Raw genomic sequence first — 25779 nt, forward strand, 5'->3', positions numbered from 1 at the left:
ACATCTTCATTTCTTATACGATCCCATTTTGTATAGCCTGCTGTTCTATGCATGAACATCATTTCACGTGCTGTAATTCTGGAAATGTTTTGAGTTCTTATTGTCCATGCCTCACTGATGTAGCAAAGGGTTGGTCTGGATAAAGTGTTATAAAGACGTAAGCAAGTGTGTTTTTGGGCAAGAGATGGTTTCATGATATGATTTGTGATTCCTGTTGTTCTGGTAAATTTGGTTATTTTTGCAGAGATATCAATTTTCCCTTGGTAAGATAAATTGTATCCCAGATAAATGAATTTGTTGACTCTTTCCAAAATGTTATTATCTAAACAGATTTTACTGGGGATAGGATCCTTCCCCTTAAAGGCCATTATTTTACTCTTTTGTGGTGAAATGATCATGTCAAATTTTGAAGAGACTTTCTGGAGATTAAATACTGACCACTGAAGATCATCTTCTGATGATGCTACCAATGCAATATCATCAGCAAAGAGTATGGCATCTAGATCTGCTGACTGGGATTGATCCATGCCTTTCATGCCTCCATTCCTGTATTATGTTGTTCATCAAAGGAGAAAGTCCACAAGCTTGTCTCACACCTCTGCTGATCGGTTCCCATTCAGTCTGGTGATTACCTAACTTTATTGCAATAAGGTTGTCACTGTACATGTTGTATATATTATCTATTAACTGTTGTGGGACATTATTTTCTGCTAAGATATTGATTTTCTTATATGCAGCATCCACTGTACCTTTCATGCAATCATACAACCTTCAACATCCATCTTTCATCCATTAATCCTTAGCTGTCCCACACTTTTATCTACTTCATTCCTTAATCATCTACTGTATATTCTTTTCTGCCCTCCTCGTTCTTTGAATTCTTTTACTTCTACCATTCATCAAAACAGGTCTAGTATCTCATGAGTTATCCACTGATTCTTACTTGATCTTGCCTTTTTTGTACCCCTTTCTTCAACAGACTAACATATCTCATTCTTCACAACTGTCCACTCTTCATCCATTGCATTTCTTCAGCCTTTTTGTTTAGTCCTTATGCAACATGTTCCTTGCAACAATCTCACTCTTCAACTTGTCTAGATCCCATCTCCTTGCATTCTTTCCTTTTTTTCAACTGCAGACAGCATTTCATGACCAGCAGGTTTTGGTCAGAGTCCATGTGTGGTCCTGGGAAGGTCTTGTGATCCAACACCTAGTTTCTGAATTTCTACCTCATCATAAGGAAGTCTATTTGATACCCTCCAGTGTCTCTAGGTCTTGTCCATGTATAGATCTACAGCCATTGTTGTGGAGTTTGAACCAAGAACCAAGTATTAGCAAGGACTAAATTATGATTGGTGCAAAATTCTACCACGCAACTTCCTCTTTCATTCCTTTGTTCCATTCTGAATTATCCTACTACATTACCTCCTCTTCCTTGGCTTACCATTGCATTCCAGTCTTCAGTCACAACTAGATTTTCATCTCCTTTTACAGTACGATATATATTCTTTGCATTTCTTCATCATCTGTTGAAGTAGTAGGCATATAGACCTGCACTATTATGGTGGACATTGGCTTGGTGTCTATCTTGACAACAGTAATCTGTTCACTATGCTAGTCATAGTAGCTTATCCGCTACCCCATTTTCTTATACATTATTAACCCAACACCTGCATTTCCCGTTTAATTTTGTGTTAATAATTCTCTAGTCACCTGGCCAGAAGTCCTGCTCTTCCTGCGATGTCATTTATACCAACTACATCTAAATTTACTCTAGCCACTTCAGATTCTCTAACCTACCGGTACCGCAATGATTCAATCTTCTAACATACCATGCTCCAATTTGCAAAATGTCAATACCGGTATTCATCTTTCTGATGATTGCCCCCTTTCATGTAATCCGCCTCCCAGAGATCTGAATAGAGGAATATTTTACTTACTTCTGGAATATTTTATCCAGAAAGAAGCCATCATCAGTATATCATCCATTCATACAGATAGAGCTACATGTCCTTGGGAATTAGTTACAGCTGTAATTTTCCATTGCAGCTGTATAGCATTATGTACAAAACTAATCCATGTTAAATATCATTACAAGGCCATATCAGTCAATCATCAGACTGCTCCCCTCGCAACTTCCGAAAGGCTGCTATCCATCTTTCACTAAACCATTCTTTGGTCTGGTCTCTCGACAGGTACCCATCCAAAACAATCGCACCTAAGATTTAGCTACCTACTTCATTGGAATGCACAAGCCTCCCCGCCACAGCAAGGTCACATGGTTCCGATGTTCTCTTTACCAGTTTGATCCTTCAGGAACTTTCCCCGCTTGAATTTTTGAGAGGAGTTCTCCCCATCTCCCACTGTTCCAACCAGCTACATAAACAAATGTAATAATTTGCTTGTTTAAGAACATTCCACTGCATTTTAAAAATGTCAACACACATACCCATACGTTTTTATGGACACAAATTTTATATATTCATATAATCAGTTGGACTTTAAGTGTAATTATGATGATAATAATAATAACATGTTTGGCCTGCATAGGCTTGTTTGACTGTCCTTCGACATCAAGAATCATGTTTCTAGAGACTTTTTAATGTGAGACATTATAATGACATTTTCTTAAGACTATTAGTGGACAGAGTATCTACAAATTTATTCAATGTACGGTATATCTTTCTATGTCTTTTGGAACTGTTCCTACTTCATTAAGTATCTGAAGATGAAGCATGTCCTACTTGACATAATATTGTGTTTTCATAAGTGAATACATGGTTTTTAGTATTGAAAAAAGATGGACATCCCTCAAAATATTTATAATTAATCACCGTCAGTATGAGCTTTAAACCATGAAATTTATTTCATACAAACAATTACATGTCACCATTTCACCACCTGATAATGGAACAATGTTTCTGAAATGTTTAGCCCTAGTAGAATAAATCATTTAATAAAACTTCTGACTAGAAACAGACACAGACAAGGCCTACCTAAAACAAGGTTATTGTTATTTTTTACTGTAGCTGTTATTTTACTCTACCAGGTCAAACCAATCATGAGTGGTACGAGTATCATTCCTGATTTCTCAGATGCTATTCCTGTTGGTGATAGAGAAGACGTTGACGCCTGGCACAACACTGCCATTTACGTACTCATCATCCAGATACTGTCAGCTTATTTATGTTACATATTTGGTAAGTCTTTTGTCTAGAATTAATGCAATATCCACAAACAAGATTAATTTCTGTAGTCTGACTATTCTCCAATCTGATATGAGCACCTGTCACATGATATTTTCATTGTCAGGTTCTAAAAACCTCTTTAAAAGCAAAACAAGATTAAAAAAACAAAAAAACAAGAATAATGATCTTATTTTCCAGAATAAGCCTGTAATTGATGTAGAATATACTGTAGACTTTACAGAAATTAATCATGGTTGTAAATGCTGTTCAGTGAATAATAAAAATTAACCTGCAATGTACAGTCATAGGAGATTTTATTGTAATGTGTAATGCTTTGTTCTGGAGAAGTGAAAGTGCAGTTTCCCACAGTAGAATACCATTTTATAGGATTTAAAAGGCATTTAAAAGATGTTTACTGGGAACTTCATCTCTGATAGATCTCAAAAGATACACTACTCCTGATAGGCCTAGTTTACTTAAAACCCATGTAAGCATCCCAGTTCAGCTTTGGATCTAAGCATAGTTATCCTGGACATCCATGGTCACTTTATCAGTAAGGAAGGATCCACTTTTTTCAGAATAAACTAAATAATAATTTCACAAGTTCATATCATAACATAAGTAACGGATTTTTGTAGTCTGAACATTTAAAAAATCTATTACAACAAGCTCACATTTACCAGTACCATATCTCCTAAATACAAATGACTGTATTCATTGTCTGGAACAGGAAAATTTGCCTGCAAGATCATGATTCAAGGCTTCAGCTATGCATTCCCTGTGAACTTAACCACCCCTGTGTCAATCTCTCTCCTTATTGCTGCCTGTGGAGTGAGAAATCGTGATCCATGTTTCTTCCATGATGTAATACCAGACTACTTGTTCTTCGAGTCTCCACCTCTCTATTTCCTGACTGATTTCATCTCTAGAGAGGTAGGTACCATCAACTCAACATTAAATCACAAATGAATAAGTACCAAATCTGATATTTTTCTATTTAAGTGCCTTTTTTGAGTATACAACAATAATATTGTATTTCTTTTTAAACGATCTGCCCTCGAGTCACTTGCTATAGGGAAAAGACTTAAACGTAATTGAGGAATTCTTGACTAAGGAGAACCGCCAGCATAATCAGGGACAAATACATGAGTAGGAAACCAAGTTCGGCATGGCATGTGTAAACAAGATTGGAAACAAGTAAATCAATAATTTTTGTCCATGGCAATGTGTAGTAAATCACAAATTGAGAAATAGCTTCTGCCTGTAAAGGATGTGAGAAATTAAAAATAAACAAACTATTCCTCTTTTATATTGTTTGCTTGAAAATCTTCTTTGAGCATTTGCTGGTTGTCACAATGACAAAAAGTACCTAATGGCAGGCAGTTAGTTACTATTTAAAATTATATTTTGGCATTTAGAACTTTAAAAAAAATATCTGTCTTAAATATATTAAGGCCTATAGGTATGGTTCCTGAATTTAAAACATTAAATAATTAATATTTCGTTCAATAGGTCTAATGTAATCCTTATGTTTTTCTGCTTGTATGTTTTACTAGCTATATTACCCAGCACTGCTCGTGCACTATATTGATTATTTTCTTTTAGGTATTTTATTACCTGTTAATTATGTGTGAAGCAAATTTTTGTAGATTTCTTTACTGTGACGTTGACTGTTATTTTAATATAGTTTAAGAGTTTTTGTTATGTGTTTAATTTCAAGTTTCAATTATAGATTACTTTGTTTCTAGTTAATTAAACTAATGTCAGTCAGTTTGGACATTCATCATCACTTCTCATTATGCCCATATAGCTGAATTGGTACTTAAACAGCATCTAGAGTGTCACAATACATTTCATTGACCATGGAAAGAGTGGATTTGATGCTAATATTGGTCGTTTTCAATTATTCTTGTATGTCATTCCCTCGCCTAGGTTTGCTAAAGGTGTCTTACGCCTCCAGTATCTTTCGAGATAGTAATTCATATTTGTACGAAGTTTGGTTGAGAGCTATTCTGGAGGATACTGTAAACACATACATCTACAGTCTTGGTCATTTTGATCATTTTCTCTTTCACACTTTTTACTTTTAGTACTTGTATTACCGTGAAACAGGGTAACTTCGGCCATCCAGCGTAAATTCAGCCACTGACACATGGCAACACTGATTTTTCCTGCCCGCTATACTATAAAAGACGAATCACTTGCAACAACTAAAATACGCGTGCAATAGAATGCTCTATCGACACTCGCTAGTTCAAGGAATATAGGCAGGCTCATTGTCGAGTAAAGCGATTTATTTCACAGCACCGATTATTTTCCTGTTGGGTAACATTGGAAAACAAACTGTTCTCCAGCCCCAGCATCTACTCCAGCAGTTTATGGTGTTAGAAAGTAAGTATGTCTGGTAACTGATCAACTGAATTTGATGTATTTTATTCAAATAGGTTTTTCATGGAATAGTTTTGTGATAAAAGTTGTCCTCTTCCAGGGTAACTTCGGCCATGCCAAGAGGATACAAGAAAGTTTTAGGCGGGTGCGGGTATTGGAATTACAATCCCGTTTACCTAAAAAAAAAAAAACACATTAGAAGTGATAAAGGAAGGTAAAATAAGGATTCGATAAGCCTTGGAGAAATATGCTGTTCCACGATCGACCCCGCAAGACAAGCTGAACAAGAAGCACATGGGAAAAATAGGACGTCCATGCATTCTTTCAGCTGAGGTTTGCTTTGACACTTATATGTATCTACTTCTTTTATACCCCCCACGGTATTGCTGACCGAGATTTTTTATTTACCTGTCATCTCTGGTGTTTGTTTTCAGAAAGAAGCCGACCTCATTCATGGACTTACTATGTGTCCTGTATGGGGATGTCCGTTAACACCTGGAGACATCAGAATTGTGGTGAAGGATTGTCTAGACAGAGAAGAAAAAACAATTTCCATCTTCAAAGATAATGTGCCTGGTGCAGACTGGCTCAAAAGTTTTCTTGATAGACATCGAGATTTATCGTTTCACTTTGTGGAAAATATCAATCATGCTAGAGCCTCCGTAGGATCAGTAGAAATTGGTGAATACTTTGACAACTTAGAAACATCACTGGACAGAATTCCTCCAGAAGATATTGTAAACTACGATGAAACTAATTTTGTAGATGATCCGGGTAAAGTTAAAGTGATTGTAATAAGAGGAAGTAAACACCCTCAGAGGATTACTGACTCATCAAAGAGTGGAACTACTGTCATGTTGGCAAGAACAGGCTCAGGAGAGTTGTAGCCTCCATATGTGCTCGATCGTGCACATTATAACAGAAATGAAAGTGGTTAGTTTGATGTGGCCATTTTTGAGGAACGGTTTTCTACAATATCTCAAGAAGTTAGCTGGTAAAAAAGTAATAATAGGTGACAACCTGTCCAGCCATCTTTCAATGGAAGTGATCAGACAGTGTGAGAACAACAATATATTGTTTGTACTCCTACCATCAAATTCAACTCATCTAACACAGCCATTGGATATTGCACATTTCCGTCCACTTAAAATGTCTTGGAGGAAACAACTGAACAAATGGAAAGAATAGAGGAACACTACCTAAAACACAATTTCCCAGAGTTTTCAAGGTGGCCCTGGAGGATATAGGAGATGAAAGGTTGAAAACTAGTCTGAAATCTGGCTTCAGAGCTCCTCTAAATAGAGATGCTGTCCTGAAAAGACTTCCTGACTTTACCGAAAATCAGAGTTCGGAAAAGTCATGGAGCGAATAATTCACGAATCTCCTGAAGACATCTCGATTAGGAGAGAATAATAATTCCAGATTCAAAGGAAAACGGCTGAATGTGAGGCCTGGACGAAGTGTAACCACAAACCACATAATAGAGCAACCCCAAGATGAACAGGAGCAGGTTGAAGAAAATGATGAACTTTGCAGCCAAGGAGAGAGAATTTCAACTGAAGTCAAGACAGCAAGTTTGGAAATGCAAGTAGATGAGATTGATGAATATGAAGTAGAAAACTTCGCACTTATAACATTTTTCAAGGACAAAATTCAGCGATTTTATGTTGGAGAAGTTAAAGAAACTGGAGAGCACTTGGTAGTGAAGTTTTTGAGGAAGAAAGCTAGAAAGGATGTGTACTTCACCTTCCCAGTTATTGATGATGAGTGTGACGTCCAAAAATATGATATTGTGAGGAAATTGGAAGCTCGTGATCCAGTCAGACGTGGGCGATAAAAATTCAAGACCTTAATTGACAGGCCAGATATATTATAATATAGACACCAGTGTATTGTGAGAACAATCCAAAAGTATTTTCTTTTTTCAACTTGTTTCTTTCTTCATACATTGGACTCAAGAGAATATGATTTTGTGATCTTGATTATCTTTCATGCTATTAAAAATAGTTACATAATATAATATATAACTTTTATATCATTCAATGCTTATAAGCTTAAATAAACTTGTTTCTTCTTTGGGGAAAACGTAAGTTGTTTGGAAATATCTTGTAAATTTGATCATTATATGTCTATTTTACCCTGAATGGTTTTAATTTGTTTGCCGATTATTGATATAGGGTGTTTTACAAGTTTTTAAAAAACTTTTACGGTGGCCGAAGTAACACTAAGTTGGAGGAAACTTCATTGTTGAGTTATTTATACGGTGGCCGAAGTTACTCCAAAACACATGGTAACTCCAGCTGCTTTTTTGATAATCATATTTCTTTACTGAATTACAATTACTATTATGTACATACATAACAATGAAGAAAAAATACGGCAGAACTTATATATTTTTTCCAGAAAATTAGAAGAAATATTCCGTGTACCTGAATGAAATGATTTTTTAATGTTTTCTTTATTGTGACTTTGTTTGATAGTTTATGAACTCTTTTGTAGATTTATGAATATTGTTATGCATATAATTTTATGTTTTAGTTTGGGATTTTTTAGTTTTGCATTAAAGTATTTCCTTGTGGCAGCCCAGATTGTCTGGAAAGTAGTTGATCCTTACAAACAAATAAGTTGTAACGTAATGTATTTATGCGTTACATTGTAGATAGGCCTATGATGTATATGATTCCAACTGTCACTGGGACTGTCACCAATCAGCTGAGGGACCCTAAAAACTGCATAATCAGCATTATTCCCTTAATCAAAAATCAGTAGTTGAAAGATATCATTAATCAACAACAAAAACACATACTCAGAACCTCTCAGGACACACCCCCTCCCATCCACTCTACCCCTCCAAACTTCCCCTTCACCTCTCTAAACCTCCTCTCCTTTACTTCCAACATCAGCCCTCGTAGAACAAGGAGCAATACACAGAGCACCTCCAATAGGGCCACAGGCAACCAGCCCGGGAAGCAAGAGAGTAAATCATGTAAATAACCTTATATACTTTCGACAATTCAGTAGATAATCTCTAACACCACTTTTTCTTCTTTCACTTTAGACATCCTATATCACCACACAGATCGATACCATCAGCTCATGATCAATCGAATCAAATTACTTGAATTAAGGGATGTTCTCTCCTAATCAAAGCCACATAAACAATAGTCCATAAGAGACACTACATCACTAAGACGGCAGACTCAAGTTTTATATCAAAGTATATCTGTTTTTGAAGTGCTGCAAACAAATCTTAGCCCCATTTTACTTAGATAATTGTAATAACGACATTATTCATTTACCAATTTTAACTATGGTAGAGTATACATTTTTATTACAGACTGTGATCTAAGCATTTATTCAATATGTGCACATTTGATTGGCACAAACAAAATCTATCTATATATATATATATAAAATAAGAGTTTTGTCTGTACATTGATCAGAATTTAAAAGGAATGGTATTTCTGTATTGGTCGTGTTCATAGTAACAAGGAAATGCACTTTTTAATGCATATCGAATTTTCACGAACGCATTTGTAATCGAAACAGACTTTCAATGTATTAGGTCGTGTTACGTACATGTAGTACGTGTTGAAGAGATGTTAAGTACAGAACAAAAATGGCCAGCCGGACACCAGTGGGAGGTTGTGGGTTCGGATCCCACTGGTGCCCGGCTGGCCATTTTTGTTCTGTACTTAACATCTCTTCAATACGTACTACATGTACGTAACACGACCTAATACGTTGAAAGTCTGTTTCAATGCACTTTTTATTTTTCCGTAATTTCTATCTGTATGTATGTATACACATCATGAGAAAACGGCTGAAGAGAATTTAATGAAAATCGGTATGTAAAGTCCGGGAATAAGTTGCTACAACCTAAGCTATAACTAATCTTATTTGCTGAGAAAAATGGTAGTTTAGGGGAAGGCCTAAAATTTAATTCTCAAATATTTATGTTATTAATGGTCCTATCTTAATGAAAATCGGTATGCAAAGTCGGGGAAAACGTCTCTACAATCTAGGCCATAAATAATCTTATTCACACTGAGAGAAATGGTAGTTTAGGGGAAGGCCTAAAAATAATTCTCAATTATTTGTTATTAGTGGTCCTATCATAATGAAAATCGGTATGCAAAGTCGGGTAATAAGTTGCTACAATCTAAGCCATAAATAATTATATTCACGATGAGTGAAATGGTAGTTTAGGGGAAGGCCTAAAATTTAATCCTCAAATATTTGTGTTATTAGTGGTCCTATCGACAAATACTACATAACTGAAGTTATATAGATCTAGCTGATGTATCCGTGCTTCGCTACAGGATTCTCAGAAAGACTTTGTGGTTTTCGTAACTGAAGTCAACTTACGCCATTACAGAAATGTCAGTAGGAATGTAGCGATTAAAAGCGATGTTATCATATAAAATACTCAATCAAATGAAGAACCGCGCATTTTCTCACTTTTAACGAACAGTACAACGCTGCCGATCTAACAGTCCAAAGTTTCCGTACTGGAATGACCAGGCCATTGACGGCCGTGAATACTCCTTTGCCATTATTCCGTTAAATATGCACGCTGCTCATTCCAAACAGTGCCTCAGAGTAGGGATTGCATAGCTCGAATGCTATGATGAACCAGTGTGTTATGTAGCAGTAATATCCGGAAATTTATGAACCAGAGGAATGGCATGCTAAAGAACAAAGTTATCTAACTCCCCAGCTACTTCCTGCCAATATTCAAGCAGGTGGTTATACTCGATACAATCGGGTGAGTTGGTTGTGCGGTTAGAGGCGCGCAGTTGTCAGCTTGCATCTGGGAGGTAGGGTTCGAACCCCACTGTCGGCAGCCCTGAAGATAGTTTTCTGTGGTTTCCCATTTTCACACCAGACAAATGCTGGGGCTCTACCGTAATTAAGGCCAGGGCCGCTTCCTTCCCACTCCTAGCCCTTTCCTATCCCATTGTCGCCATAAGACCTATCTGTGTCGGAGTGACGTAAAACAAATTCAAAAGAAAATACCTTGTATACAGCAGTAATCCCACATATCGGAGATGTGGCAATAGAAGACATAAAGCACAACAAACAATGGTCAATGTAATGTTATTGTTGATGAATGTTATGACCTTTCTATATTGTATGCCTTCACATTTAGTTTTCTTTCACCGAGCTCGATAGCTGTAGTCGTTTAAGTGCGGCCAGTATCCAGTATTCGGGAGATAGTAGGTTCGAACCCCACTGTCGGCAGCCCTGAAAATGGTTTTCCGTGGTTTCCCATTTTCACACCAGGCAAATGCTGGGGCTGTACCTTAATTAAGGCCACGGTCGCTTCCTTCCCACTCCTAGCTCTTTCCTGTCCCATCGTCGCCGTAAGACCTATATGTGTCGGTGCGACGTAAAACAACTAGCAAAAAAAAAAAAAAAAAAAAAAAAAAAAAAAAGTTTTCTTTCGACTCTGTGATATTAGGGCGTCTTACAAAATTATTTATAGCGTAGACTGTAGTTCCTTATTCCCCGACTTTACATACTGAATTTTATATTTTACGGTCAGACGCACCTCATCATTTCAACTGGTTATAATCTAACAGTGACTTTATAGGTGCTGTCATGTATTTTAGATGGTCATATGCAACTTACCCTCATCATTTTAACATTACATTTAAAATTTGCCTTAGCAGGTGCATTCAAGTGTTGTATATAGATACACCTCATGTTCTACAAACCTCAAGCTGGACTATTTTCTCGTGTATCATACCCTAACAATTGTGTTACCTTCTCTGATTTGCTTTCATTGTTATAGTCATAGTTTAATATTTGTCTTGTAGGTGCTATCATGTGTTATATATTGCTATTTAATAAGTTGTATTTTGCTCAATTGATTCATTGGCTGATGATGACGCGCAATGAGCATCGAAACTAGTACCAATCTTCTTTAAACGTTATGTGATATTTACTCACATCAATAAACATTCATGGTACTGAAAAGGTGGCCCTTTAACATTTTCATTTTACTGTAATCAGCACTAATCTCGGTTAATTTGGACATTTTCTTTTTCACCTCTTCTGAATCACCATGCCGATAGGTGCTGAACTTGGACTTAAACATAATATCCGGAATGTCACTATTCATCTCAGTGACCCCAAAAACTGTGGATTCAACACTAATATTGGCTGTTTATTTTATTATTTTACACATCACTCCCTCCCTTAGAGGTGTCTTACCCCTACAGTACCTTTTCGAGATAGTAATTTATATCCATACCAAGTACTGAGAGCTGTCCATCCGATCGGGCTGGATCTATGACTTAAATGACATCCATAGTCACAGTGTTAGGGGAGTCCTGTCCTCACAGTCATTTTTTCAGATAGCAAGCCGTATGTGTACTATATTTGGTTGAGAATTATGCTGGAAACATACACACATTCATTCATTATTTTGGATATTTTTTTTCACCCCTTTTCAACACCTATACCGATGCAGCTGAACTTGGACTTAAAGCAGTGTCACTGTTCATCTCAGCGACCCCGAAAACGATGAATTTTACTTTAATATTGGTAATTTTCTATTACTTTTACATCCATAATCTCTGTCATTTTGGACTTTTTTCACATCTTCTCATCCCTCATGCCAATGGGGGCTGAACTTGGACTTAAACGACAATTGGAATGACACTGTTCATCTCACCATCCCCAAAACCTATGGATTCAACACTATTTTCGATTATCTTTATATGCCACCTCCTCTCCACCTCAACCTCCTGATGCCTTACCTCCACAGTGCTTTTATCCAGACAGTCATATATGTAGCATTATCTCTCCTTGGCCTAGCCTACATTTTACGAACGTGCCTACTTCGAACACCAGGCCTGTATTCTACTGTAGAATCCTTGAGCAGATGTTGCCATGGTTATGACTGGTCTTTTCATCATACAATTCCTAGAGCAGGGTATTGTAATGCCAATATCTCAATAAAACATGGTTTCCGGGGCCCATATACCGAATTTCGTTTTTTGCGTCATGAGCCTTAAAACGAGCTTTGTCTCGAATTTGTATGACAATAATACCAATATAAATGGTCCGTTATTGGACATTATAAATTTTCCAGCTAACTCATTTCTGGTTGCCAGCATTTTGCCCCCATGTGCTAAGTTGGGCTCATCAGTTGGTACTTAGCACACCCACCAAGATCCATGGCTAGTGCATACCATGGAGGCCACTGCGTAGGCTACTTGGAGCCACTGGCAGTGCCAATGCACTATGAGAGACCTTGTCTCCTTACCAAACATTGATGCTTGCTTGGCCATCAGATGATATAGAGGTTGATTCCCATAGGGAACCTGAAATATTTGTCCCAAATTATTGGTAAGGAGACAAGGTCTCTCATAGTGCATTGGCACTGCTGGTGGCTCCAAGTAGCCTACGCAGTTGCCTCCACGGTATGCACTAGCCATGCGTCTTGGTGGGTGTAGTAAGTACCAACTGATGAGCCCAACTTAGCACACGGGGGTGAAACGCTGGCAACCAGGAATGAGTTCGCTGGAAAATTTATAATGTCCAATAACGGACCATTTATATTGGTTTTATAAATTTACTCATTCAGGACAAATATTTCAGGTTCCATATGGGAATCAAGCTCTATATCATTTGTATGAAAAATTCAATTTTTTGCTTATATTAGTGTATGTTAATGTGCCAAAGGGCCTAAATCTGGAGAATGGAGAGGGCTGTTAAAATTTTTTGTAGATGGGGTCTTGAAAGGTAAGTATACAAAATTTGATTCAGATTAGTGGAATGGTATGGATTTGTATAAGAAATATATGGACAGACAGGCCGACATTCTGCTTTATATATAGAGAGATTTTTAATCTCCTAATTTTTTAACATCATATTCCTTGTTTATGGTTGTTACTGCATTTTCGTGGAACAGAGAGGTGAAAGAAAGGTGCTGGTTTGAATGGGTCTATCTACGACAGTCAAAAGATTCATTTAAAACTTTAAAAATGAAGGTTATATTTCTTTTCAGGTATTCAGTTTTAACAAACAACAAGATTTCAGTACAGAGCTAGTTTGTACAAAATAGAAAAACAGAAAAACCCAGAAAAGATTAGTTACAATTTGAGCTCCCTATTTACAGAAGCCCCTACATCACTTATGTTGCGTTTAGACAGATAGACCAGGAGATGAATCTCCCAATTTCTTTTACAGGATTTTTAAAACACAATTTCCAAGAGCACTTTGCTCCAATGGTTACAGGTTACGGCCTTCCAAAGGCACCACTCAGTATTTACATAAATATCTTTTACCTTACAAGAAAAGAGCTCGATAGTTATAGCAAGGAGACTACGCTCCCAAACACTTACAGCCTACACAAAGGCAACCTTTAAGTTAAGAGATTAGAACACCGTTGCTCAATAAAATTTACATTTTCAGGCCTCTCTAGGTACAACCTACATTTAACAATACTGTATCAGTTTTCTTTTACATGGAAGAAATAATGCAGGGGTATCGAGTACTCATTCTACTGAGCCTTTATGGAAAACAACAGGTTCAATTACTGGCCCCAAAATCAAAATGTATGGAGGCGGACACTTGCACTGCTTGTGCTTGTGGCCCAACAACGCAGAGGCTAATTCCACACTACTGAGATGACTAGATGGACAAGGTAATTTACAATTTACAATAGTGAAAACAGTTACAAAATCGTAGTCAACTCAAAATTAATTGAAGGGGAATTTGAGAGGGTAATGCACTCTCTATCACTGGTTTTCAGTTAAGTACTTTTACATGAGAAGGAAGAAAAATTTACATTTTAGGAAATTGACGGTTACATAATTAAAGATAGAGGACCTTCCCCTTGAGTCAGCTTGCGGAGATAACTACTGAGGTAGAAAAATGGTGGCCACTACCTTAGCTGATGTTCTGCCTGCCAATGGATGAGGCCCCCCCCTCTTCTCTTAACACACACACTCAATAACACGACGATCAATAAGATAAGTTAGCTCGCAAAGGTGTCGGCTTTTATACCCGAGAGGAAGGTTCGCAAAGGCTCTGGACTAAAACCAGACACACCCTCTCATTTTTATTGGGCAGTCGAAAAGTTACAAGAAGCCTTTGATTGGCAGGATAAGTAAGAAGTGTTGCAAACCTTGAAGTATCAAAAACAAAGAAAGTCAATTCAGTTCAGAAAACCAATAAACACAAATTTTTTTTAACTTTCTAGTTGTTCCACTTTGCACCACAGTGCATGACATCAGTTTTTTAATGGGGACATCTATGGAGGAAAGTCTCAACTTCTTGAAGTAGCTGTTGTAAACTTTGTGTGTTAGATAGTGTTTTTCCAGGTGCTTCATTTAAATGCATGGGGTTGAGGTTTACTTCCCGGTACAATGGTATAGTTACTTTATATTGTATTTCATTGATAAGTTTTGTTGATTTGGCAATCTTGCTAGTCCAGGAAGATGGAATGACGAAAAACATGCCAAATTTTTCACAATCTTGCAATTGGCTTTATGATGCACTGACACAGATAGGTCTTATGGTGACAGTGGGATAGGAAAGGGCTAGGAGTGGGAAGGAAGTGGCAATGGCCTTAATTAAGGTAAATGACATTTGGAGTGTCACTGTTCATCTCAGCAATCCCAAAACCTATGGATACCACACTATTTTTGAATATCTTTATATGCCACCGCCTTCCCACCTCGACCTTAAAATGAACTTTGTGTCGACTTTGTATAGCATATTCAATATTTTGCTTATATTAGCCTATGTTCATGTGCCAAAGGGGAATGGAGAGGACCCATACCAAGTTTCGTTTTTTGGATCACAAGTCTTAAAATCAGCTGTGTCTCAACTTTGTACGACAAATTCAATATTTTGCTTATATTAGCCTATGTTAATGTGCCAAAGGGCCTAAATCTAGGGAATGGAGAAGGCTGTTTGAAAGGGGGAAGCCACGTTTTCACAATTTAAGCCAATTAAGTTCACGACTGTTTCATATACCTGCTGTCATGGTTTTATTTACACTTACTTAAAATCAACCAAACTGAATATCCTCAGATATTCACACTATAGACAAGTCTTAATGAAAAGAAAACTCAGTTACATTTTCTGTAAGTAAATTATAATTAAAATTTGAATGAACAGTTTCAGGCAGGAAAGATTATGCATACCAGAACCTCCTCTCTGCTAATGAATCTTAGTCTCTAGATTGCTTAAACTTTCCAGATAAACTAAAGGAACGGCTAATGATATTTACAAAATTTGACATCATAGAACTGAAATAATCTCCTTGTATTTCTTTGCTGTAGCAAGCATGGGTGTGGTTACTGTGGCTGCTATCCCAGACATGGATAACCCTTCACATCTGGACACCAAAAGCAGAACGCCTGGCCACCACTGAGAAGCTCTTTGTGACACCTATGTACGATTCACTCCTCATTGATCAGTCTCTGGCTCTGAACCGCAGAAGAGATGATGGGGACGACTATAAGACTGAGGTAATGTTCATTTTATTTTAAGAAAAGATTGATGATGATGATGATTGATGATTGTTGTTTAAAGGGGCCTAACATCTAGGTCATCGGCCCCTAATGGTACGAAATGAGACGAAATGAAATGACATATTAAAAGTCTAAAATTCTCCACTGACCAGAATTTAAAAATGTGACAACGAAGAATGAATGGATGGACATGAATTTAAAACAATCAGTGGTTGCGACCCGCAATGTCGCACAGGCACATAAACGGACGTGACAATATCGTATTACTGACCAAGGGACTACTGCTATAGCATAACACTGAATCAATTATGCGTGCAGTCAAAAGGGGGTCCTAAATCGAAGTTATCGGCCCCTCATAACGGTACTGATCGCTATCAAAACAGAACCATGGTAGCTGTCCTGTTACGGTGCTAATCAAAAGTAGCAGAGACTTGCGGCATTCCACACATTATTGTACTACTCAGAGCTTATGAAATTCGACATTTAATACAGACCTATGTTTTCCCACTTTGCGGCGCCATTTACAGGCAACGCAAACCTATGGTGTTCATCACATAAGAGTACTAACCACAGGGACCTCTCCCTATCCCGTGGTGTTCCTCATATAGTGGGTACTAATCATAGGCAAGGCAGAACCATGCTAGCTATCATCCCATGGTCCTGCTCATATGGTGGTACTATTCACAGGTACTGCAAAAGCCGACCGCGCGGTGCTCCTGTGTGCTACTAATCACAAACCAATTTCGTACCTAATGTAGTGGTACTACGCACAAGTAAAAGCAACCCTTGGTGTTCCCCGCGTGATGGCACGAATCAAAAGCATTTTCATGGTAATAATAATAATAACTTAAATGTTTCCACCTTTTCAATACAATATATTCACATTTAAGTTATTATTATTATTACTTATATATTGTTCAATACGGACCAAAAACATGAAATTCATAACCATCAATTTTCATGGTTCCAATTTAAACATACCTTGGTCGCCCCTTTTAGTCGCCTCTCACGACAGGCAGGGGATACCGTGGGTGTATTATTCGTCTGCCTCCCCCACCCACAGGGGGTGTGTGTTTGGTCCGCGAGAGGTATTTTATTTCCCTCAAGTCCGCCGGCAAGCCGGTTAGGACCCCCCTATCCGCCACCTGGGACGCGCCACGTGGGAGTATCACCTCTCCCCCTGCTATGCCTGCGTAGCAGGTTCGTGGTTTTAAGAAAAGAATAGGATCCAGTAATAGAAAAATATTCTAAGGTTTCAAGGTCTTAGTAAGAGAGAAATATTACAGTACTTCTTTGCAAAACACAGTTCTTTTCCCTTTAGTAACCTCATTTTTAACAATCCACTAGCTCTTATGCAAGACATGGCTACATATAGCTCTCCATGACTGAATAATGACTCGTTTAAAGAAATTCCACTTTTAACCCAAGAAGGATGGAGATTTTATTTTTCTCTTAACTGGTTTATTTTATAAAATCTGAAGATATTCATTGTTGAGAAGCAAAGAAAACTATTTTCATGTAAATTGGTCCTCTGGGTGGTCAATAATAGCCTGGTACAATTTGGTATCACATGTCTGTCACGAGAACAGATTTTTGCGAAATTTTGTAATCCACTTAAGTTGCATGATTATTGAATGTGACCCTATGAGGTCTTTTCTTTGGATGAAAAGTAACCTGCACAGGAAAAACATAGGAACGTAAAATTTAAAAAATTATACTTATACCCTATTATTTACAACTGTTCCTAAAACTAAGCTGCATTTAGTTTTCTGTTACAAGAAAACAAGTGGAAGTTTGTTTCCTTACATTACACAGGTATGTTCTGTGGAGTCAACTTCAACAACTAATTTATTTTTCCATTTTTTGGGTTTTATTCCTCATCAAAGAAGCACTCAAATATTTCAGTGATGACATACTGGAGTGAGGAATAGTCTGATTTGGGAAACGGTATGGATTCAGTAAGGAAATTATCCCAGTTCTATGTTGAGGGGACTAATTTTTCTTTTACCTTTTACTCATTAGAAAACCCTCTTCAAGGGAAACATTGCACTGTTTATTACAATCATGGCTGAAAACTATTTCAGTTAGTGCGCGCAACTGTCACTGTGTAAGATTGTCTACTAAATCTCCTTCATTCCCTTGTGCAGATTCCTTATCAGAATATACAACCACATCCAGTGGGGCTCAATGAATATATTCCTTACGTCTTTGTCGTCCTCTTCCAGTACACGTAATACAGGGTTAGTCTAAATTATTTACCGGTAAGTATCAATGAATAATTTTGAAACTACTGATCGAAATTTATTCAGACGCATGTCAAACCTCATGCCATATCATCTACTTTTGACCTAGCTGACAGACTTTGTTCCATGCACTCTCCTCACTCATCTGGCAGGAAACATGATGCAGTTGCCATAGAGGTGTACAACAATGCAGAGCAAGCGCAGTGTTGTCTGCAGTTTCATGAAATGAAATCACAAATTACCGTACAAAGATGTTTCAGAGAAGAGTATCAGAAGGCTCCAACACAGGTGACAACTATTAAAGCATGGTATGATCGATTCATGGAAACAGGCTGTGTGGCACACCGAGAGAAAGGACAGGAATGCCCTCGTGTAGCAGACCACATTGTGGAAGCCATGAGAAGAACGTATACACGAAGTCCAAAGAAGACTACACCTAGAGCAAATTTGGAGCTGGAACGGTGAACTGGATGTTAGGCCCCTTTAAACAAAAATCATCATGAAGCTTGGCGCTGGCCATTCCATAATCTACGCATGGAGAACTTTACGATGACAATTGCAGTGTAAGGGGTTCAGTTTGCTACTGGGTCAGGGGTTGTGTGCTTATGACAAGCAGAAATTGTACAAGTTCTGTGTGGAGATGATGAATATGTTTCCTGCCAGACGAGCGAGGAAAGTGCATGAAGCGAAGCCTGTCAACTAATGGTACGAGATTTGACATGCATCTGAATAAATTTTGATCAGTAGTTTCAAAATTATTCATTGATACTTTCAGGGAACTTAGAATAACCCTGTACTTTCTCTAAGAGGAGGCCACTGGAGAGGGAAACAAATTACCAAGTTTCTATGCTTGGATGTCTGAACACACTGTATCCTATACCTTAAAAATATGTAGTAAAAATCCATCCAGTTCGTATTCATACATTTATGAAACCTAACTTTTGTAATAATCCACTTGTCAGTATGATAATAAAGAAATAACAGAACAACATGAAAAACTACTGTAAATTATGTGTGGTACCATACAGTACCCGCATGTTTCTTCTGCTCCCAGATCAAGCTAATGGGAAATTATGGTATTTATTGGTATTTATGACATTCCTTTCATCTATTACGAATATATCTAATGCATTGAAATGTTCCTGTACACTTTCTTGCATAATCAATAATGCTACTTACCTCAGACAAGCAGCCATAATCGCTTCACATGAAGAATGTGCCAAGTGTGGCACACAATATAGGAACACTAACTGTACTGGATAATTCTTCAAATTCTTTCTTTCCATGTGCAATGTTTCCATAATTATGGTCCCTATTTTGATAATAGTAATAAGGATAAAATTGTTAGTAGTACACACTGGTATCGTAAGTCCTTCTCGATTTTAACATAAGTCAGCCCCGACTTTTGTTGATAGTTATAGCAAACACCAAATATACTTGGAATCATTTTCTCTAAATGAAACGGTAATGTTGAGGCAGAAGGTATGAGGTTTAATCTGGGTAAGATTGCATATTTGCCCTTTGATTCCCATTAGTACAGGGAGTATAATCTAAGAATTTGCACTTCTGCTCACAGGCTGCGGGAATTCCAAAAAAAGAGTAGCGTTACAAAAATGTTGCAAAGTTTGGGCTGGGAAGACTTGGGAGAAAGGAGACGAGCTGCTCAACAAAGTGGTATGTTCTGAGCTGTCAGTGGAGAGATGGCGTGGAATGTCATCAGTAGACAAATATGTTTGAGTGATCTCTTTAAAAGTAGGAAAGATCACAATATGAAGATAAAGCTGGAATTCAAGAGGACAAATTGGGGCAAATTTTCCTTTATAGGCAGGGGAGTTAGGGATTGGAATAACTTACCAAGGGAGATGTTTAATAAATTTCCAATTTCTTTGCAATCATTTAAGAAAAGGCTAGGAAAACAACAGATAGGTAATCTGCCACCTGGGCGACTGCTCTAAATGCAGATCAGTAGCAATTGATTGATTGATTGATTGATTGATTGATTGATTGATTGATTGATTGATTGATTGATTGATTGATTGATTGATTGATTGATTGATTGATCGATCTCCAAGCAAACGCCATATGGCTCATGTCAGGTATGGCATGTGCCATTGGCTTGTATCAAGCTTGGCATTATAGGAATTCTTGACAGCTGATGCAACAGTTCACTAGTAACCATTGGACTTTAGAGGTGTGTTGTGAGGATATTACAATGATTGTTAAGGTACACTACAGCACAGAGAGTATTTTCAGTAAAGTGTTATTTGCACAAGAAGAAGAAACCAGGTAAAAGGTGCCTTCAAAAATTCCATAGATAGTTTCCCGGGTCTACAGCACCATCAAAACATGACATGCAACAACTCGTTCACAAGTGGCGTAGTACTGGTTCTGCAACTAATAACAAAAAACAGTGAAGGAGAACAGCTGTCACACAGGAGAGGTTAGAAGATATACAGGCAAGACTGCAAGTCAGTCCACGTAAGTTGCTTCGGAGAGTAGCTCAGGATGCTGGTATTTCATATTCATCAGCACATAAAGCAACAAAATTATTACCATACATCTATGATCTTTCTGGACTCATTCAGTCCATAACTTACAGACAACAGATTTCATTGCAATTGGCTAATAAATAGTGTCGACGATGATGTAGTCGATCCAAACTTTTTTTGTGAGTGACAAAGCATGGCTTTATTTGAGTGGATATGTCAATTTACAGAACAATAAGACCTAGGAGACAGAGAATCTGCTCATTTTACATCCGACAATTCTGCACGATGTGAAGCTTGCAACACAGCTCAAGGAGCTCACTTTCAACATCTTCTCAATTCAGTTTCATTTACTAGTTTATTTCTTTCATTTATTTATTTATTTGTCCTGAGCACGTATATAGCTGGCGAGTTCAGATTCATTTAACCGAGCTCGATAGCAACTGTCGCTGAAGTGTGGCCAGTATCCAGTATTTGGGAGATAGCGGGTTTGAACCCCACTGTCAGCAGGATGGTTTTCCGTGGTTTCCCATTTTCACACCAGGTAAATGCTGGCGCTGTACCTAAAATTAAGGCCACCTACGCTTCCTATGTAGCTCTTTCCTATCCATCATCGCCATATCTGTGTCGGTGCGACGTAAAGCAACTTGCAATTTCGTTTAGTTTCTATAAGCGTAATCATACCGCTTCTTTGAGACGACTATCTGCTCGCCATTGCGGGTACTGCACTCGCTGTCAGAGCTTCCCTGCGTTCCTATGCCTTAGTACTCCACTATGAAGTCTTAAATTATACTCCCTGTATTTTAGCCGCAAGGAAGTACCATGCATTGCTCATATGGTAAGTCTCATGGCATCACTACAGTGAGCTTGGCTGCAACAACTTACACAAGTAAAATGCGCAGATCATACAAAGTTCCCCTAATCCCAAAATGGACTGCTGTAGTGGATACTTCATCTGTGTAGTGTCAGAAGGGAATGTAAACAGTAATGTCATGTTTAATCATTAAAAATATATAGTCACATTATGAAATTGTTTCATTCCTATATGGGGCGTAGGGTAGCAAGCTTCCTCCAGCGAGTCTTACCTGAAGCAGCAACTTTCATATCCTCCTACAGTTACATAAGTTTCTAACTTGAAAGACATGCAGGCAATATTCAGAAAGAGATCTTTATTTTGAGACAATTATGAACACAACAGGTGTAGATATTTATTTAGATCAGTGATTGCCAAACCATCAACTGCAGGCTACTAGTAGCTCACGGGGACATTTTCGGTAGATTGCGGTAACGCTCAGGTTGGCTAACCTAGAATTGCTCCATTGAACTCACACCATGCAACTGTCATTGTCAGTCAAGAATACTATATTATCAGTCTCATACTTGATTGTATACGCATGAGGTTGTGAACGTTATATTTTTCGTGTATATATCAGACATTTGCTAATGTGGATAGTGTGATTTATACATCGATACTAAGCTAGGTTTGTTCTAATAATGGCATTTTCAAGCAAAAAGCAAAAAAGTATCACTTTCAGTCGCAATGGGAAACAGATTACTTCTTTACCCAGGTAAGGGACAAATGTATGTGTTTACTGTGCTGTACAAGTGTATCAGTTGGGAAGAAAGGGAAAGTCAAACGTTACTTCAAAACCGTTCACTCAGGGATTGAAAAAGATTTCCCACTGGATTCGGCTCTAAGAAAAGAAAAGGTAAAACAGCTAAAATCCAAACTTAATGCTCAACAGTCAACTATTTAAAACCATTAGACAAGAAACCGTACAAAGACAGCATCAATTAGATTTTTAGAAGCTGCAGATACATTATATGATAGTTTCAAACATGAAACTGAGATAATGTCATGTACAGAGTTGAGGTTATGAGTTTTTTTTTTTTTTTTTTTTTTTTTTTTTTTTTTTTTTTTTTTTACAATTTGCTTTATGTTGCTCCGACGCAGATAGGTCTTATTGCAACGATGGGATAGGAGAAACCTAGGAGTGGGAAGGAAGCAGCCATGGCCTTAAATAAGGTACAGCTCTACCATTTGCCTGGTGTGAAAATGGGAAACCACGGAAAACCATCTTCAGGGCAGCTGACAGTGGGGTTTGAACCCATTATCTCCCGAATACTGGATACTGATATAGATGTTAATTCCCATAGGGAATCTGAAATATTTGTCCCAAATGAGTAAATTTATAATATCAATTTAAATGGTCCATTATTGGACATTATAAATTTTCCAGCTAACTCATTCCTGGTTGCCAGCGTTTCACCCCCGTGTGCTAGGTTGGGCTCATCAGTTGGTACCTAGCACACCTACCAAGACGCTGGCTAGTGTATACCGTGGAGGCCACTGCGTAGGCTTCTTGGAGCCACCGGCAATGCCAATGCACTATGAGAGACTTTGTCTCATTACCAAAAATTGATGCCTGCTTGGCTATCAGATGATATCGATGTTGATTCCCATAGGGGGCGAAACGCTGGCAACCAGGAATGAATTAGCTGGTAAATTTATAATATCCAATAACGGTCCATGTAAATTGGTATTAAAAATTTACTCATTCGGGACAAATATTTCAGATTTCCTATGGGAATTAACTTCTATATCATCTGATGGCCAAGCAGGCATCAATTTTTGGTAATGAGACAAAGTCTCTCATAGTGCATTGGCACTGCCGGTGGCTCCAAGTAGCCTACGCAGTGGCCTCCACGGTATGCACTAGCCAGCGTCTTGGTAGGTGTGCTAGGTACCAACTGATATATCCAACCTAGCACATGGGGGCAAAACGCTGGCAACCAGGAATTAGTTAGCTGGAAAATTTATAATGTCCAATAGCAGATCATTTAAATTGGCATTACAGGATACTGGCTGCACTTAAGCGACTGCAGCTATTGAGCTCGGTGTTATGAGTTCTGAAGTTACATCACAACTTAAAACTGACTTTGTTCACTGCAGCTGTTATTCCCTACAACTTGATGAATCAACTGATATAGTTGATGCAGCTCAATTGGCTGTTTTTGCAAGAATGGCTTTTGATAATTTTGAAATGAGAGAGGAGGTGGTAAAAATTATACCATTAAGAGAACACACTACAGGACAGGACATATTTTTAGCAGTTAAAGATCTTATCAATTCTGAAAATATTCCTGTAAAGAAGTTGGTGGGGTTAGCAACTGATGGAGCTCCTGCGATGGTGGGCAGAGAGAAGCGATTCATAGCCTTGTGTCGTAAAGACAAGAGCTTTCTGAATTTTCTGTCTTACCATTGTGTAATACACCAGCAGTCACCATGTGGAAAGTTTTTAAGTATGAACTACGAAATGAAAACAGTCATAAAAGTAGTGAACAAAGTTAGAGCACTTGTAATACAGAGACATTTGTTCAGAGCACTGATTGATGAGCTAGATTGCCAGTATGGTGGTCTACTGCTTCATATGAAGGTTCATTGGCTTATTAGAGTCAGAGTGTTACAATGTTTTAAAGAGTTGCTTCCTGCCGTAGTAGAATTTTTGAAAGAATGAACGAATCCTTCCATGAACTAGAAGATCCAGTTTGGCTTCAGGATTTTGATTTTCTTGCAGACATCACCAAGTCTCTTTCCTTATCTTTCAGCTTCAAGGTAAGGATAAAGATATTAGCGGAATAATTGCAGAATGTTGCTTCATTCCCCCCCAAAAAAGCTGGAACATTGGGGAAGAAATCTCATCCAGGGTGAATACCAACACTTAGCGACTGATGGAGCTCCTGCAATTGTAGGCAGAGAGAAGGGGTTCATAGCCTTGTGTCGTAAAGACAACAGCTTTCCAAATTTCCTGTCTTACCATTGTGTAATACACTATCCCAGGAGCTCCATCGGTTCCTAAGCATTTGTATTCATCTGGATGAGATTTTTTTCCCCACAGTTCCTGCTTTTCTTAAGAATGAAGCAACACTTTGCCTGTTTGAAACAAACCCTTGAAAAGCAAGGTTCTTCAATGCCTCCTTGCAACAGCAAACAATACATTGAAATTCTTTGAGAAGTCAATTCAACAAATGCTTCCAAGATTTCAAAAGCATTTCAATTGTTGCACAGCTTGTCAAATTGCCTTTTATAGAGATTCATGCTGAAGAGTTCTCTACTTGTGTCATAGAACATTTTGATTTTCAAGAAGACAGTACTGCAGTGGAGTAGGAACTGATTGATTTTTCAAAATGATTTATCTGTAAAGTCACTTTCTTCAATCTCTGAAAATATTTAGCCTCTTGTTCCTTAAGAATGATACGCAGTTTTGATCCAGGTTGCTCTCAAAGTGAAGGCAATGTTCAGCAATACATATCTGTGTGAGGTTTCTTTTCCCAGTATGAAAAAAAAAAAAAAAAAAAACAAGTACAGAAACAGACTGACTGATGAACACTTGGACAACTGTATTCGAATGGCAGCCACTACCTACTCTCCCAACATTAAAACACTTGTTGATGTCAAAAAAGAGTGCCATCCTTCACATTAAAATGTATAGTCTGATTTTAAAAAATTTGTTCTTACATTTGTAATTTATTACTATCTACCCTCAGTTTCTTTCTTATGTACAATTCTATTTCAGTTTGTTTTTCTTATAAATAGTTTAAGAAAAATTAATTTCATATTTACTAGAAATATAAGTTAATGCACATTAAACAAATGTAAGATTTTTTTTTAAGTTATTATTTCTTTTAGTAGCTCACAGTTGGATTTAAAAATGGTACGGTAGCTCAGAAGCTTCATAAGTTTGGCGACCTCTGCTTTAGGTGAATTAATGTATTAAACGTTCCAAAAAAATTCCATTTACCCTCCACAGTTGGCTTTTTCCTCATACTCAGCAAGGGATCGATCCCAGCTGTACCACCTCAAGGACAGTGTCCTGGAGAATCAGACATTTGGTCGGGGATACAACTGGGCAGGAGGACCAGTGCCTCGCCTGCTGTGCTGAACAGGGGCCTTGTGCGGAAGAAGTTTGGAAGGGAT

The 25779-nt window shown here is 37.8% G+C and overlaps 1 protein-coding gene across 1 annotated transcript in view; it reads left to right on the plus strand.

The window, feature by feature from the left end:
- The window catches only part of LOC136871754 (chitin synthase chs-2), a 286502-nt gene that overhangs the window by 96365 nt on the left and 164358 nt on the right, over positions 1-25779 (plus strand). Inside the window, exons 7-9 of the mRNA XM_067145304.2 lie at positions 3050-3200; positions 3919-4121; positions 15881-16069. Coding sequence (XP_067001405.2) covers positions 3050-3200; positions 3919-4121; positions 15881-16069 — 543 coding nt within the window. The remainder of the gene's footprint in view (positions 1-3049; positions 3201-3918; positions 4122-15880; positions 16070-25779) is intronic.

This window comes from Anabrus simplex, chromosome 4, assembly GCF_040414725.1.
Source record: "Anabrus simplex isolate iqAnaSimp1 chromosome 4, ASM4041472v1, whole genome shotgun sequence".
NCBI lineage: Eukaryota > Metazoa > Arthropoda > Insecta > Orthoptera > Tettigoniidae > Anabrus > Anabrus simplex.